Below are 17,752 nucleotides of genomic sequence, written 5' to 3' on the forward strand. Positions count from 1 at the left end.
CTCTGAATGACATTGAAAATTTACCCTGCGTTGTCCTTACTTTAGGCACACTTAACTTCTTACTTTCTCTTTGTCTAGTTTCATAGTTGTGCTCTATGAAACAGCAATACTGAATTAGAGACTGTGGCAATTTATCATTCAATAATTGATACATAAAAACACAAACAGATAATTTATGGAGTTGATACACATTCAATAATTTTAGCTCCTGGAATATCGGTTGTGAATGAGTCCTAATTGGACTAAACGTTATAACTCTTAGTGCCATCTTTTGGCTTAATAATAAACACTTCATGTTCATTTCATAATTACTTCCCCAAACCTCAATTCCGTAGGTCATATGCGGTTGGATTAACGTCTTATACAGTAACAACAAAACACGCCTTGGCACAAACTGTCTTAATCTATATAAAACACCAACCCTTTTCCTAATAAACTTATTAACCCTTTGGATATGAGGTTTCCACGTCAAGTGTTGATCTATATAAATTCCTACAAATGATGCAACATCAACCTGGGCTATTTCAGTCTCTGCTATTTTTAGCACCCCTTGAGTCACTACTGATTGCCTACTCCCTCTTATTAACAAATAATTAGTCTTTAATAGATTGACTGTAAGTTTATTCACCTTACACCATATGGTCACCTTATCAAGATGCATATTAACTATATTATCCATATCAATTGAATTCTGTCTCGGTGGAAACGTATGAAACAAGTTAGAATCATCGGCAAAAAGTCTAAAATTAAAATAATTTGTTGAGTTTGGTAAATCGTTTATGTACAACAAAAACAGTGTAGGTCCCAACACAGAACCCTGAGGAACACAACATGTTATTATCTGCTTCAATGAGCTATGTCCATCATAGTTCACAAACTGAAATCTATTAAAAAGATAATCTTTAAACCACTGGAGAGGCAGGCCCCTTATTCCATAATGTTCTAATTTTCCAGCCAATATTGCGTGATCAATTGTATCAAAAGCTTTCTGAAAATCTAGGAATACACCTAGTGTTACACTGCCCTTATCCAGTGATTTAAGCACATCATTAACCAAATTAATTAAAGACAACTTAGTACTATAATGTTTCCGAAAGCCATACTGGTGCTTATACAAGACATCATTTCTTTCAAAATAATCAAGTAGCCTCTTGTTTACTAATTTCTCAAATATTTTGGCCAAAAGAGGCAAAACTGAAATAGGTCTGTAATTGCCTGGGACATTTCTATCTCCCTTTTTAAAAATTGGTGTAACTTTGGCTACTTTCATTGCATCTGGGAACACACCGTTCAATAATGACTGATTATAAATATAAGATAGTGGTTTTGCAATTACTTCAGCAGCATCCTTCAGTAATCGGGCTGGAATATCATCAAAGCCGCAAGCTTTCTTTACATTTAAAGTTAATAGATAGTCCCGTACCTCATAATGAGTAACTGGTTCCCAAACATGGAGTCAACCATCACTAAGATAACCTTTGAATGTAATAACATCGTCAACATTACCATTAATAGATTTAGCAAGGTTAGGCCCAACGTTCACAAAAAAATCATTAAAGCCTTCTGATATTTCTTTCCCTGAGGTTACAACTTTCTTACTACCATTATCATCAACACAGAGCTTATCTACATGTGACGTTTTTACTTTACTGTTTCCACTCTTCAATAGCTTATTTATTGACTTCCATGTTTGCGCTGTGTCACCTTTATACATTTCAAATACATCACTATAATATTTCCTCTTCGCATTCCTCAAAACTGTAGTTAAAACATTTCTATGCATCCTATATTTTTTCAAATTATCTTCACTATAGTTTGATTTTAATACTTTACCATACAATTTATGTTTCTTTTTAATTGACTTCTTAATGGCTCTAGTCAGCCATGGTTTATCATTTTTCCTCCTGGAAGAGTGACGATGAACAATCGGAGCATATTGATCACATATACCTATGAATGATTGTACAAATATATCATATGCTTTATTAACATCAGTACATTCATATACATTTTCCCAGGATTCCAAGAGTAGACTATCCCAAAACTGTTCTTTCTCATAGTTTTTATAACTTCTATATCGTACTTCTCCTTGTGGTTGTAATTTTACTGAGCTATCTTCAAAAATAGCAAATATAGGGAAATGATCAGAAACGTCAGTTACAATTGTACCAGCACATATGCGATCTGCACCCATATTTGTGTAAATATGATCAATTAAGGAACCTGACATGGGTGTTACCCTCGTAAGGGTCTTAATTAATTGATGTATCCCCAAACACACTAAGGAAGTAACTAACATTTCAGCATTTACGCTGGGATTATACAAATCAATATTGAAATCACCCATTAAAATACACACCTTTTTATCAACTTTAATCCTTTCTAACACAGACAATAAACTCCCTTGAAACTGGGAAATATCAGTGTTTGGTTTTCTATAAATGACACCTACAACAACGGAACGATCACCGATCTGAACCTCAAGCCATAGTGATTCAGCAAAGTCAATATCATATTTTAACATTTTATATTTCAAAGAAGAATGGACATAGACTCCAACACCTCCTCCCCGTAAACCAGGGTCCCGGCAATTCACTTCCAAAGTATAACCATCCATCCCAAGGATATCTGCACAAGATACATTCCAGACTTCAGACAATCCAATTAAATGAAATTTTGATTTTATGCATTCTTCATACAATAATCTTAAGGCATCAATATTCTTATTTAAAGATCTAATATTTATATGAGAAATCGTAAAAGCTTTTGGGAACTTTGAACATAATCTGTTATCAAATTCGAATGGGGTTAATTCAAAAGAGTCAATATCAAACAAATTAATGTCTTCGTTAATATCGAACATAATGAAATATTCGGGAATCTCACATAGCCTCAAAATTGAGTGAAACATACTAGGCAAGGAAATGGAGCTTAAAATCGCCGTATTGGACATTGTCAACTCCGTATTCATTTCTTCTTTTGAGTTTTTCATCACCATCCTACTCAACTTGATTTCCAATTGTGCTTTTTCTATGGACAGAAATAGCATGATAATGATGGTTGTTGTTTTAGCATAGCTACCAGTCGCCTCATGACAAATATGATATTTGTATTGTTCACGAAAGAACAATTCTACTTGTGCGTTGTTCTCACGTTGTGCCTTTTATCATTTTGCGACGATTTTTGTGTGTGGTTAAATCCCGTGTTGTTTCATAGTTTTCATTATTATTATTACCGTCTCGTCCTCCTACAGTAGTAGTGAAGGCAAACATAACTTACGGGGAACTACATCTACAGACAGAAAGCTTAGTTTCCATCCGATGTTTTCAAATATCTTGCAATCCTGCACTTCAACCAAGGTGTTGCAAGAAGATGAACATTACTGAAGCAGAAAAAAAAGCAACTGAAATGAAGAAACATTGTACAAGAAAGAAGTTCTACGTGAATAAATACGAATAATAAAAAGATCGAAAAGGCTATGAAGATGAAACTTATGACAGTGACACCGAAAATGGGCGTCTTTAGAAATTGAAAAAGAAACTGTTGAGAATCAAGATGAAACTTTAAAAAAGAAGAAATGAAAGAAAACGACGTTCTCAAAGAAAATGATTCAGTAATAAATGCAAAGCAAAAAGCAAGAAGAAAGGGGGAGATGAAGATGGAGAATGAAGCAGAAGAAGGAGAAGGAGAAGAAGAAGAAGAAGAAGAAGAAGAAGAAGAAGAAGAAGAAGAAGAAGAAGAAGAAGAAGAAGAAGAAGAAGGAGAATAAGAAAAAGTATAAGAAGAAGTAGTAGAAGAAGAAGAAGAAGAAGAAGAAGAAGAAGAAGAAGAAGAAGAAAAGAAGAAGAAGAAGAAGAAGAAGAAGAAGAAAGAGTAGAATAAGAGGAAGAAAGAAGTAAAAAGTAGAAGAGAGATGAGATGAGATGAAAAAAAGAAGAAGAAGGAGAAGAATAAGAAGAAAAAGAGGAAATAGAAGAAGTAGAAGAAGTAGAAGAAGGAGAATGAGAATAAGAAGACGAAAGAAAAGAAGAAGAAAAATGAAAGAACAAGAAAATAAAGAAGGAGAAGAAGAAGAAAGTTGGCCTAAGTGGGACAAAGGTGATCCCGTCTCTATTATCTTTATGAAAGCATGACAATAAGCGTAATGAGAAGAAGGTGGATGGTGGCAGGCGCGGATCCAGGATTTCTTAGGGGGGAGGCCCAAATTTGAAATCAATTTGAAATTTAGTATGCTGAAATTTGAAAATCGCGCCGGCCGATATTTCGCTCAACAGCCCCCCCCCCCCCCCCCCCCCCCCCCCCACTGAAAAAAAGGTAGATTTCTGGTCAATTGTTTTATATTTTTTTTTACTTTTTTGGGAGGGGGGCCGTCTTTTGGGGGGCCAGGGGGGGTCAAGGCCCACTCGGCCCCCCCCCCCCCGGATTCGCGCCTGGGTGGTGGTATCTGTTATCAAAAGTTGAGCAATTATTGTTATAAAGATCTTTTTTTCTTTTACTATAATTGTCTTTGTTGTTTTTCTTCCCACACTGTTATGTGTCCTTCAGCATGTTTTGATATGGTTCATTTTTCTAGCAGCGCAAAAAAAAAAACAGTTTGAAAAGTGTGGGAGTGATCACACTCGAGAATAAACGTCTTTCTCCCACTTAAAATAGGCTATACAAAACGAAATATTTTTGTTTTCCAAACCATCTCCAGCCAAACATCTTCTCATTTTCGAGTCGCCGTTCTGACATGTAGCAGTAGTGACGAAATCGAGGAAATTGACAGGAAACTAAAGATTGTATTGATTAATGCTACAGATTTATTTCAAGATGGAAAGGGTCTTTGTTACATTTATTTTCCTTGCTATGTGCATGTATGGTAAGTTAATTTCAATGTCATATAGAAATTATTGTAATTTAAAATTCGTGAGAGTTTTTAGAATTGATATCCACCCTGCTGTTTCATAGTAAGCTAATTACATCATTGGTATATTTCATGCAGTTGATTTATTATCATTCATAGCATCACTGCGTATATCTTTAATTGAAAATATTCAGTAATAATTATATTTGTAAAGACTATACTGCCTGTTTTCTATGGAAATAATTATGTTCCGTTTTATCAAAGCAATAGATACTAGCCTTTTCCTCGCTACCATTGATATAATATACATGTAATTGAAAAGACGATTCTTGATTTTTTTCTTTCTTTTTCATTTCTTTCTTCCAACCGATTTTATTTCAGCTTGCACAGCTCAAGGTTAGTCCATTTTTTTCCTCCTAACTTTTCATTATCTTTCTGAGGTTCTAATATTACCAACATCATTATTACCATTTTCCTGCTTATTTTACAATGTTCATGTTTTACAAGACGAAAACAACTTTTATTGTTTCAAATTAAAACTAACTCAAACTTCGATAGATCTAAACCTACATAATGTCGACCCCCCCCCCCCCCCCTCATCTTAGCCAACACTGAAGTTGGTCTTCATATAGGGGCACATATCTCCTTCCATAAAGATACCATTATTTTTTCGGGTGGTTGTTAAAATAAAATATATATATTTACCAATATGACGGTCAATAATATGCTTTTAAAAAATGTATGTAATGCTTCTTTCCCAATATTATTATGTATTGTAAAATGTTATACTTCTTTCTTTCATTTCATTTCATTTATTTATTTAAACACGGAGCCTACCTCAACCCGCGGACTGTTCTTCTGTAGGGCCGTGCATATACATAAAAACATACAATATTAAAACAACATATATACAACATAATTCAACATAATAATGGTAACATTAATATATACAAAACAAAAATAACATAAACTAAAAATACATATGAAATATTAAAAGGGGATGGGGATTACTCATTAAGGGCTCTTGATTCCATATACTTATTTAGATTACGCTTGAAATTTATAACAGATAACTCACGTTTAAGTTCTGGTGAGATTGAGTTCCAGCATTTCGCACCGAAATAGCTGAAACTCTTTTTTTTTTAAACATGTTTTTTAATTTAGGTAGTAAAAAATTATTAATTGAATTTCTCATATTATAATTACATTTTTTTAGTTCAAATAAATCTAGCAAGTAATTAGGACAATTATGATTAGCAATTTTATACATCATGTAAAGGGCATGTTTATCTCTTCTTTTTTATAAAAAAATCAAGCTTTAACTGCTGAAACAGGGAAATTGTAGAATATCTGGCATCAACTTTTAATATAATTCGGAGGGCTCTATTCTGGAGGACTTGAAGCTTCTTAACAGATTTTTTTTCATAATATTTCGCCAAACCACATCACAATAATCAAGTTTACTTTGTAATATTGTTTTATAAAACATAAGTGCAATATTCTGAGATATATAGTTCCTTATTCTTTTAAATAGGTACAGCTTTTAATAATATCTTTTCTCAGAAAATTAACATATTCATCCCAATCGAGATTGTGATCTATTATACCTAAGTATTTGCAATGATCTATTTGATTGAGATTTACATCATTAATATAAATATTAATCGTTCGATTTTTAACTTTGGTTATATCTCTCTCCCTCTCTCTCTCTCTCTCTCTCTCTCTCTCTCTTCTTCTTCTTCTTCTTCTTCTATTATGTAAAGCTATAATTAAGCATTCTTTTATATGTTTTGAAATATGTTTTGAATTTATTTTTTCCGGTGTATATGGTAATTTTGTTGTCTATTTAATTTATGTGTAATACCATACGGACGGACATACTGGCTGAAAGTGTGTTTTTACCGCGGCTATATAAAATCAACAACAGTCTTCCCCTCATACTTAGGCAACCGTCATTTCCTATTGGGGCAATGAAATATTTGGATATTTAGATGAGAAAATAAGTGTCACTTCTTGTACAGTATATACTTGATTATTTGTCACTTTGTACCCTATTTTGATTCTTCGTTTGTGTGTACCGGTACCTGTAAATTGATATAAATCTAAAATCGTGGATTCTAATTCAATAAATTTTGATCGACTTTATTTTATTTTTGTCGAAATTTTTTTTGCTCCCTCCGCTTCGGAAAATTAACGAAAAAGTTAATATTTTAGGAAAAAAACGTTAGCCCCGCTGTGATGAAACTTGAACCAAGATTCTACCAAACTCATTTGACCATCCTTTTGTAGAGTGTATTGTTATGAGCCCCTCTCCCATTTCTTGTTCCATCGTTTTGTTTGAACTTTAGCAATGATAAAAGGTTAAACAAAATATTACAGGAACTTCTATCAAACTTTACAACACCAAATTGTCAGGTTGTCCTCCATCTCTCCCACGTCTGGATATTAATTCAAGTCTAAACAAATAGTTGGAGAATAAAAAATGCACAGCTTTACTTACAGCATGGAAAGAGTGTTATTCTTAGGCCCGTCAAAACACGTTGTCATGGTTTCTTTCTTTGCCCATCTTTTTGTCACACGCCTCCAGTAGAACCGCACACCATGAACAATACCGGTTATTTTAGACAAACAATCGTTATGTCAATTCACCAGTCCAGAGTATCGTGGTCATGGTAGCGTGTCTTTCTTCTTTTTTCCGAGAAGGTTCGTAATTTTGAAAGTTCATTTACCCGAAGTTTCATGATTTCGAAAATGAAAACGGTTCATAATTCTAAAAATAAATTTAGGAAACGTTCATGATTCCGAAGGTTGATAATTGCCGAAAATAAATAGAACCCTGTAACGTTTTGAGAATCACGAACCTTCGGAATAGTGAACCCATCATGCTTTGAAATTATGAACCCTGGCCCTATTATATGGGATACTTGTGTTTCGGAATTATGAACCTTCGGAAAAACGAGTAACCCCCATAGTCCAACTGAATTGATGGCAATCTGCAAAGGACAAACAATTGCTACTTCATACCTGGGAAATACTAAACAAAGAATCTTTCCCCCATATACAGTGATCGTCAAAGTGTCTGCGAACTCAGAGGGGGACATTGTCCTCACATGCATGGTAGATGGCGCTTTCGAACAAGCAGTGCAATGGTCCACCAACAGAACTGGTAGTACGGTGAACATTATTGGCGGGGATGACTTCACCAACTCAGAGGTTAGTTGGATCAATGGAGTACCGAAGCTGTGATATCACAAAAATCTATTTTTAGAATTTCTCAATTTGAACTTCATTTTCCGAAAGAGCATCAAAAATAATGTCCAAATGTCGAAAATCAATCTCAGTCAAAAGGTTTTCGACATGTGAACACTTTTTTTGATGCTCTTTCGGAAAATGAAATTCAAATTGAGAAATTCTAAAAATAGCGTTTTGATGACGTCACACTTCACCACTCTATAATAAGCGATCTCCATGGTTGAATCTTCTTTTGAGGGGGGGGGGGGGGGGGTTCTAGCTACATACATGATTTTAACAGAGAGAGGGGGGGTAGAGTTGGAAAGGACTCGGCGGGAGGGAGAGAGAGGGAGAGAGGGAGAGAGTGAGAGAGAGAGCGAGAGAGAGAGAGGGAGAGAGCGAGAGAGAGAGAGAGAGAGAGAGAGAGAGAGAGAAGTGGGGGAGGACGGTATGGACAAGGGGCAGTGAAAATATCCCTCTCCCTCTCTCTTTAAATCTTTTAGTTTTCTATATCCTTCCTTAATTGTGTAATTTTTAGTATGGTATACTTTTTGAAGTAATATTTGATCGTCGTAATGAAAACTCCATACATGAATCATGTAATGCTCGAATCCAGCCGAGTGTGAAAATGCCAAATCATCCAGGCGCGGATCAGGGGGGGGGGGGGCGAGCGGGCCTTGGCCCCCCCCCCCCGCAAAAAAAAAAAAAAAAAAAAAAAAAAAAAGAGAGAAAAAAGGAAAAGAAGCGAAAGGGAAAGAGGAGAGAAAGGGAAAGAAAGAAGAGGAAGAAGAAAAGAAAAGGGGGAAGAAGGAGATCGGGGGCCGAAAGGGCTTTGCCTCCCAGGCTGTTGACCCCCCCCCCCCCCCCCCCCATATAACAAATAAGAGAGAAGGAAGGAAAGGGAAAGGAAAAAAGGAGATACTGGCGTACTGATAGGGGGGGGGGTGCTAAGTGGAAATCAAATTCAAACGTGGTTTATTTCTAATTCCATAACGGTGGATTACAAAATAATGCTAAAATGACATCATTTCCGAGATTTTTCCTCACTTTTTAGTAAATTATACGTTTGTATGTGTTTGTTGGAAAATGACAAATTCCTAAATTTGCAGCCAGGCAAGAAATATGATTCTTGAGATTCCTACATGTTAGGGCCCGAGGTACGGCGGGGATCGGGAGCCCCGAGCTCTCCCCCCCCCCCCCCCCCCCACACTTTTTTTGAAAAATTGTATTAAAGAGAAATAAAATAGAATGAGAGCACGAAAGAAAGAATAGTTAACTGCCAGTGTTAACAAATAATGAGGCATCAAAATATGCTCATCTGACCGTGACCGAATCGTCTTCTTTCTCTCATAATCTTATGAAACGTGAAGCTTCCGCGCATTGCGCGGGAGGGGGGAACCTGAATTCAGACAAGGATTCAGAGGCGAGAACGGTAATACCAATCTTTTATGATTTAATAAAACGTAACAGCTTCCGCACTTCGTGCGAGATGGAGGGGGGGGGGAACTTAATTCCGACAAGGATTATTTTCGAGAGCGGTACAACGAATCGTCTTCTTTCTCTAATGATTTAATGAAAATTAAAAGCTTCCGCGCTTTGCGCGGGAGGGGGGAACCTGAATTCAGACGAGGATTAAGAGTCGAGAACTGTACAACGAATCGTTTTGTTTCTCTAATGATTTAATGAAACGTAAAAGCTTCCGCGCTTTGCGCGGGAGGGGGGAGAATCTAAATTCAGACGAGGATTATTTTCGAAAACGGTACAACGAACCGTCTTTTTTCCCTAATGATTTAAGGAAACTTAAAAGGAGGGGGGAACTGAATCTAGACAAGGATTAAGAGTCGAGAACGGTACAACAAATAGTCTTCTTTCTCTAACGATTTAATAAATCCTAAAATTTTCCGCGCTTCGCGCGAAAGGGAAAAACTAAATTCAGACGAGAATCATTTTCGAGAACTGTACAACGACACGTTTTGTTTCTCTAATGATTTAATGAAACGTAAAAGCTTCCGCGCTTCGCGCGGGAGGGGGGGGGGGAGAATCTAAATTCAGACGAGGATTATTTTCTAAAACGGTACAACGAATCGTCTTTTTTCTCTAATGATTTAAGGAAACTTAAAAGCTTCCGCGCTTTGCGCGGTAGGGGGGGGGGAACCTGAATTCAGACGAGAATTTAGAGTCGAGAACTCTACAACGAATCGTCTTCTTTCTCTAGTAATTTAATAAATCCTAAAAAATGTCGCGCTTCGCGCGAGAGAGGAAAAACTAAATTCAAACGAGATTTATTTTTGAGAACGGTACAACGAACCGTCTTCTTTTTCTAATAATTAAATGAAACGTCAAAGCTTCCGCGTTTCGCGGAGGAGGGAGGGGGAAATTCGCCCCTCCCTGCACCTACCCCCCCCCCCCGCATCATGTCACTGTTGGTCACCATTACGTACCAATATTTGGCTCGCAAAATTTCAAATTTGGGCCCCCCCCCCCCCTAAGAAATCCTGGATCCGCGCCTGAAATCATCAATAATTTTTTTTGTAATGCTGTGTTACAATAAATTTCCATCAGGTTTTGCCGAACAACACCCTTATTCTTCGAGCCTCATATCACGGGTATTATTTCTGCACTCACCCCTTGTCAGGACGTAATTACACGGCAAAGATTGTGAAAGGTGAGCTATGATCAATAAATATATTAAAAAGTAAGTAAATTAGTATATAAATGAATGAATGATTAGATGATATACATACAGTCATTTACATGCATACATAAATAGAAGGAGATGAAGGAATTAAAAAAATTATTACATTTAGATAAATTAATGAATAGATGAATAGAGGCATTTAAATTAGATAAATAAATGAACAAATGAATAAATAATTCAGTTATTAAAGGATATGTATCAATGTGCATCAATCAATGAATCAATCAATCACTGAATCAATTAATCAATCAATAAGACTCTCAGGCACTCACTAAGTCAAAAAAATAAATATTCAAATCAATATGTCAGTCAATGCTATTCCATCTATCAAATTATCGATCAATCAATAAATAAATAAAACTCTCTGACACTCACTAAGTCAATAAATCAATATGTCAGTCAATTTATATATATATATATATATATATATATATATATATATATAAGCAAGTTTAGTGAAACTGCAATTTCTGACAGTGCTCAACTGTAGGAGCAAATGTAGATATAGGAGTTGGAAGGTTACACTTTATTGGTACGAGTTATACAGACTGTTTCGCCTGACTGCACATGAGTGTTTTTAACTTCGCCATGATTGTATTATGTATTTAGTTACTGATGAGCCTTCTGGCGAAACAGTCTGTATAACTCGTACCAATAAAGTGTAACCTTCCAACTCCTATATCTATATATATATATATATATATAATTATATCTATCAATGTTATTATATCAATCATTCAATCAATCAAACAATCTATCCATTTTTTAGCACCACCTCTTCAGATCACTCGAATTCCCCTCGGCAACGGCGATCTCCTTCTGACCTGTCTCGTCAACGAATCGACAACGATCCCGGCGATGTGGTCATTCAAGCCTCGCGGGAATACGACCTCCAGTAATCTCGTTGGTGGAGACGACGACGCCCACGTCCAGGTGCTGACTAACAATACCGTGATCGTGCGGGACTTCGGTGCCGAGGACGTCGGGCAGTATAAGTGTGTGGTGAGACACGATGGGTTGATAAGGAATGTGACAGCCAATGTGAGTCTCGGTGAGCATGATGGTTACCTAATATTAAGTCGAAAGCAATATCAAAATTAGTCGGATTAAATCATTTTTATTTCAGTCGTTTGTAAAGCAAACTAAGAATAAACTATGAAAAAATCAACAGCAACAAAACACCACTGTTATTTCAATGGGACTGGTAGAAGCAGATGTAGGATTCTGTGAAAGAGGGGGGGGGGGGGGGGCACAACAAAATATTTGACAAAAGGAGCGTCCACCTCACCCCATGCTGTGTATTCGACACTGCCGAAGTAGTGTGGAATACCTAGGTTGTTTTTTAATGTTTGTTCGTTTTTGTTTTGTTTGATTGATTTGTGTTTGTTTTTCAGCTGTAAGACGAGACATAATAACCTTCACCACATATCAGGATGACAACTTTCACTTCTTCATCACGTGCAACGTTGATGGCGCCCCCGCCACGCCCAGCCGCGAGGTCACGTGGTCCTACACAGAGGACGATGAGGATGAGATACTCGAGATGATACCAGCGGGTGATGAGGGATCGCATCTCCAGGTCTTGGAGAACAGCACCCTCCTCATCAGGAATTATAGTCCGGAGGATGCCGGGAGGTATTACTGTAACGCTCTGCTGGGGGATGGCACTAGGAAATTGAAGCGAATAGATGTCGGAGGTAGGGGAATAAGCCTAATTGGACTCAGCTCTGAAAACAAAGCCATTTCAGCCTACTATAGTTACATTTCAGAAAAACGATTTTCAAATATATTTAATGCAATCGCAAGGACTTCGAGAAATCAACTCAAGGGCGATTTCAATAATCTTGTAATGTTCGCACAACATGCGATGTACACGGCCATAGAATCGCCTTATATCACTGAATTCTTATATGTGATCGTGTTATTTTTTATTTGCTTTTCAATCACTCTCCAAACCAATATTTTGTGTTGACGGGGCGTAAGCAAAACAATTTCAAAAAAGAAAATAATGTGCAGACAAGTTTACCGATGTGCCACACCACCCCCCCCCCCCTTTTTTTTTCTCTCCCTCTCTCTCTCTCCCTCTCTCTCTCTCTCTCTCTCTCTATCTCGGTCGATGCCTCAAGATATTTATTTTCTTCAGACGCTTGATCTCTGCAATGTCTCTGCTCATTGAATTTGGCGGAGAGAGAAGGGGGTTCCTTTTTTATGTAAACACCCCTGAATTTATCGCTCTGTTTAAAGGAAGATAGATGTCACGTGTAAACCATTGTCCCTCTTTTCTTCCTTACAGGTGCCCCTCTCTCCACTGTTGTCAATGTTTGGCTCATCGCCTTGGTAACAATGTTCACTATCATCCGGAGCGCATCATCCCTTTAAGAAAGAAAGTGTTCGTTAAATCATCATTTACGATGATTTAAAAGGATGAGCTAGCGACTGCGTTTACAATTTTTTTCTCTCACTATTTGTATTTTTTGCTAGCTAGATTACGGGGATACTATGCTGAAGCTCTTTGGCTAGTTCCATGAAGCATGGCACCCTGTATGTTGAAAAAGCTGTCACGTTGAGATTTTAATTTACCCGGACACTATGGCCCGAATTCACAAAGGAGGTTTGTCGACAAACCTAGGTTTATGTACGTCATATGACGCATGAAAACCAAGGTTTGTCGACAAACCTCCTTTGTGAATTCGGGCCTATAGGGTGGTATGCGAATTACGCCCTCAACTGTCATGACCGACTTTGCTCCAGTTTCGTAAATATATGAATTAGCTAGCTAGTTTACTATTCCGAGGATTTAGAGGTAAGCCTATCAAATTTTGTTTTCAAGTTTATTACAGAGCTCAAATAAGTTGAGGTTTAAAAGAAAAATATTGAAAGAGTTAAATACTATAATGGGATGAAAGGAATAAACAATCAGACAGACAAATGAACAGACTTTAAACAAAATTAACAAATAGTCATAATAACCGTCTTTCTAAAGAACTATCGAGAAATCTTTGTAATTGAATCGATAGCTTAATTGTCAATTATTGATTTTCAGGCATATTTCTTGTTTTTTACTAGTAAAAATGTTCTTTTTGATATGCAGTTGAATCACATTTAGCATAATGTTTGATAACTTAGCAAAATAACGTGTGCATGGTTCTGTTCCGATTGCGGCACTATATAGTTTTGATATAATTTGAAATGCAATGTTAAACAGAACTTGTTAGAAGCGGGATGAACATCAAATTCGTAGATAAATGTGCATCAACAAAAAAGTATTGGTCACAAACTTGCTTTTTAATGCTTTATTTTACGCTAATTTTCGTACATATGGAAACGTTGTATCATCCGCTCAATCTGACTTGCGTGCATAGAACAAATAAGCATTTTTCCATGAAAAAGTGAAGTTTTCTAAAATGTGCGTTTCTTTCCAGCATTGGGGCGCCCGGAAGTCACTCGGGTAACATTTCATAAAGTATAATATGAAAAGACTATATGCAAATTTTCTGTACTTTTGCCGGAAAAAATACATTTATCCAGCACAATGTCGTCTCTGTTTGCGTTGGAGAAGAGCAAATAGCGAGTTTCAATCACACTTTGGCCGATCTTGCAAGCTCTCACTCGTTTCACTGTGGTCAAGAGACTTTTGGGCAAGCGGTTAATGAAAATACTAATCGTTAGCTTTCTTCTGGTATCAAACTTATTTTGATTGATTGTATAATTTTGTCGGAATAAAGGAAACAAAAATGCTCGACCAACAACTCATCAGCGTCTGAATTGACCTTTTGACCTTGAATTCCCTGATGCAAGCGCACTAATGACGTGATCTTTGCTAAATCGGTGTCTTTTATCGTAAAATGCGACACTTTCACAATGTTTATACATCTTTTTTTAATTATTAGTAAGATATAACATATTTTTTCTGATATCACTGAAGTTTTGGGTTTCATTTAATGAGTAATTTTTAAATAAGAGCCATTTTATTGTTTTAATTTACTGGATCGTACCATTAAAGTTGCAGGGTAGAAAGATGCATTTTCCAACCGCGCCAAATTTAATTTACGTTCCGACATTATGTTAAATGGATTCGTGTTGTTAAGAATCCACTGCTTTCTGCTCCAACAAACGTCCACATGCGGAGTCGTTTATCAACTAAATTATTCAAATTTATGGATGCTTCCTAGCTTCCCAGGTGTTTGTGTTGCTGTTGAAGCATTTCATTCACCTGCTATCATTCTTTGTACTCCAATTGCCAGAACGGAAATTTCATTTTGGTTTTATAGTTTCATCGGAGTCGTTTATCATATATATGTATTCACATTTATGAATGCTTCCTCCCCAGGTGTTTGTGGTGTTTATGCATTTCATTCACCTGTTATTATTCTTTGTACTCCAATTGTTAGAATACAAAATGCATTTTGGTTATATAGTTTCATGCAATAAGTAAGTCAATAAAAGAGTATGTTCTGCACAATAAAAACAATGTGTGTCCCTATTGTACAATGTAATGTGTCCCCTCATTTTGTAATAGTTAATTTACCCATTCACATAATGGAACTACCTGCCCGATGAAGCCATTGGCCTGTGACCCCTGAGCACTCAACACCGTGTGGGAGTCAGTTCGTGCTCATATTCTTTTATGAGACAAATACAAGCAAACGTTTCCATATGTAAAGGACATTTTGAAATACAAAGCACTTCTCAAAAGGAATGACACAAGAGGACAATGTTCAGAGAGTTTACGAGAGAGGAGAGTTTGGTGGACAAGAAAGGTGGTACAAAAAGATTGGGAGAACAGGAAGGAAGGAGGGAGAAAGAAAGAAAGGAAAAGATCGAGAGAGAGAGAGAGAGAGAGAGAGAGAGAGTGGCTGAAGAAGGAAGAGCGAGTGAGAGTTAGAGAGAGAGAGAGAGAGAGAGGGCAAGGGAGGGAGAGAGATTGATGAAAAACGAGTGAGATAGAGAGAGTTGCAAAATGAAGAAGAAAGAAAGAAAAAGAAAAAAAAAACAGGAAGATAAACAAATAGAGGCACTAGAAGGGATGGGGTGGATATAACAGAAGCCCAAGATGATTGGGAAGATTAGAGTGGAAATAAGAGGTAGAGAGAAAATATAGAAAATGTGTTCTTCTTCCTTCTAAGGCAGGATAGGATCCTCAACCCTCTCTTTCGCTCCCTATCATTATATCTCTTTTTCTCCCCTCGCTTGCTCTATCTCCCTCTCCTTGTCTCTCTTAATCCCCATTCCTCCATCTCTCTTAACCCCTCCACCCCCCCTCTCTCTCTCTCCCTCTCCTTGTCTCTCTTAATCCCCATTCCTCCATCTCTCTTAACCCCTCCACCCCCCCCCCCCTCTCTCTCTCTCTCCCTCTCCTTGTCTCTCTTAATCCCCATTCCTCCATCTCTCTTAACCCCTCCACCCCCCTCTCTCTCTCTCTCTCTCTCTCCATCTCCTTGTCTCTCTTAATCCCCATTCCTCCATCTCTCTTAACACCTCCACCCCTCTCTCTCTCTCTCTCTCTCTCTCTCTCCTTGTCTCTCTTAATCCCCATTCCTCCATCTCTCTTAACCCCTCCACCCCCCTCTCTCTCTCTCTCTCTCCTTCTCACTCTTAATCCCCATTCCTCCATCTCTCTTAACCCCTCCATCCCCCTCTCTCTCTCTCTCTCTCTCTCTCTCTCTCTCCATCTCCTTGTCTCTCTTAATCCCCATTCCTCCATCTCTCTTAACACCTCCACCCCCCTCTCTCTCTCTCTCTCTCTCTCTCTCTCTCTCCATCTCCTTGTCTCTCTTAATCCCCATTCCTCCATCTCTCTTAACCCCTCCACCCCCCTCTCTCTCTCTCTCTCTCTCTCTCTCTCCATCTCCTTGTCTCTCTTAATCCCCATTCCTCCATCTCTCTTAACACCTCCACCCCCTCTCTCTCTCTCTCTCTCTCTCTCTCCTTGTCTCTCTTAATCCCCATTCCTCCATCTCTCTTAACCCCTCCACCCCCCCTCTCTCTCTCTCTCTCTCCATCTCCTTGTCTCTCTTAATCCCCATTCCTCCATCTCTCTTAACACCTCCACCCCCTCTCTCTCTCTCTCTCTCTCTCTCTCTCTCTCCATCTCCTTGTCTCTCTTAATCCCCATTCCTCCATCTCTCTTAACACCTCCACCCCCTCTCTTTCTCTCTCTCTCTCCTTGTCTCTCTTAATCCCCATTCCTCCATCTCTCTTAACCCCTCCACCCCCCTCTCTCTCTCTCTCTCTCTCTCCTTCTCACTCTTAATCCCCATTCCTCCATCTCTCTAAACCCCTCCACCCCCCTCTCTCTCTCTCTCTCTCTCCATCTCCTTGTCTCTCTTAATCCCCATTCCTCCATCTCTCTTAACACCTCCACCCCCTCTCTCTCTCTCTCTCTCCATCTCCTTGTCTCTCTTAATCCCCATTCCTCCATCTCTCTTAACCCCTCCACCCCCCTCTCTCTCTCTCTCTCTCTCTCTCTCTCCATCTCCTTGTCTCTCTTAATCCCCATTCCTCCATCTCTCTTAACACCTCCACCCCCTCTCTCTCTCTCTCTCTCTCTCTCCTTGTCTCTCTTAATCCCCATTCCTCCATCTCTCTTAACCCTCCATCCCCTCTCTCTCTCTCTCTCTCTCTCTCTCTCTCCATCTCCTTGTCTCTCTTAATCCCCATTCCTCCATCTCTCTTAACACCTCCACCCCCCCTCTCTCTCTCTCTCTCTCTCTCTCTCTCTCTCCATCTCCTTGTCTCTCTTAATCCCCATTCCTCCATCTCTCTTAACCCCTCCACCCCCTCTCCCTCTCTCTCTCTCTCTCTCCATCTCCTTGTCTCTCTTAATCCCCACTGATTCCTCCATCTCTCTTAACACCTCCACCCCCCCTCTCTCTCTCTCTCTCTCTCTCTCTCTCTCTCTCTCCATCTCCTTGTCTCTCTTAATCCCCATTCCTCCATCTCTCTTAACACCTCCACCCCCCTCTCTCTCTCTCTCT

At 38.3% G+C, this 17,752-nt stretch overlaps 1 protein-coding gene across 1 annotated transcript; it reads left to right on the forward strand.

Annotated features, from left to right (window-relative positions):
* The first annotated feature begins 5,234 nt into the window (after positions 1-5,234).
* Positions 5,235-13,369, forward strand: LOC100889992 (brother of CDO). The gene is made up of 6 exons (XM_030978335.1): positions 5,235-5,242; positions 7,911-8,059; positions 10,640-10,742; positions 11,545-11,826; positions 12,170-12,472; positions 13,069-13,369. The coding sequence occupies exons 2-6, from the start codon at positions 7,961-7,963 to the stop codon at positions 13,152-13,154; spliced, it is 873 nt and encodes a 290-aa protein (XP_030834195.1). The 5' UTR covers positions 5,235-5,242; positions 7,911-7,960; the 3' UTR covers positions 13,155-13,369.
* The last annotated feature ends 4,383 nt before the right edge of the window (positions 13,370-17,752 follow it).

Source organism: Strongylocentrotus purpuratus, unplaced genomic scaffold (genome assembly GCF_000002235.5).
Source record: "Strongylocentrotus purpuratus isolate Spur 01 unplaced genomic scaffold, Spur_5.0 spur5_scaffold_1, whole genome shotgun sequence".
In the NCBI taxonomy this organism is placed as follows: Eukaryota; Metazoa; Echinodermata; class Echinoidea; order Camarodonta; family Strongylocentrotidae; genus Strongylocentrotus; species Strongylocentrotus purpuratus.

What these genes read in the sequence shown, in the direction of transcription:
- LOC100889992 (XM_030978335.1), top strand. Translation starts at nt 7,961, where the DNA reads ATGGTAGATGGCGCTTTCGAACAAGCAGTGCAATGGTCCACCAACAGA. An exon ending in CACGGCAAAGATTGTGAAAG is followed by an intron (nt 10,743 to 11,544) that starts GTGAGCTATGAT and finishes TCCATTTTTTAG; the next exon opens with CACCACCTCTTCAGATCACT. An exon ending in GACAGCCAATGTGAGTCTCG is followed by an intron (nt 11,827 to 12,169) that starts GTGAGCATGATG and finishes TTTGTTTTTCAG; the next exon opens with CTGTAAGACGAGACATAATA.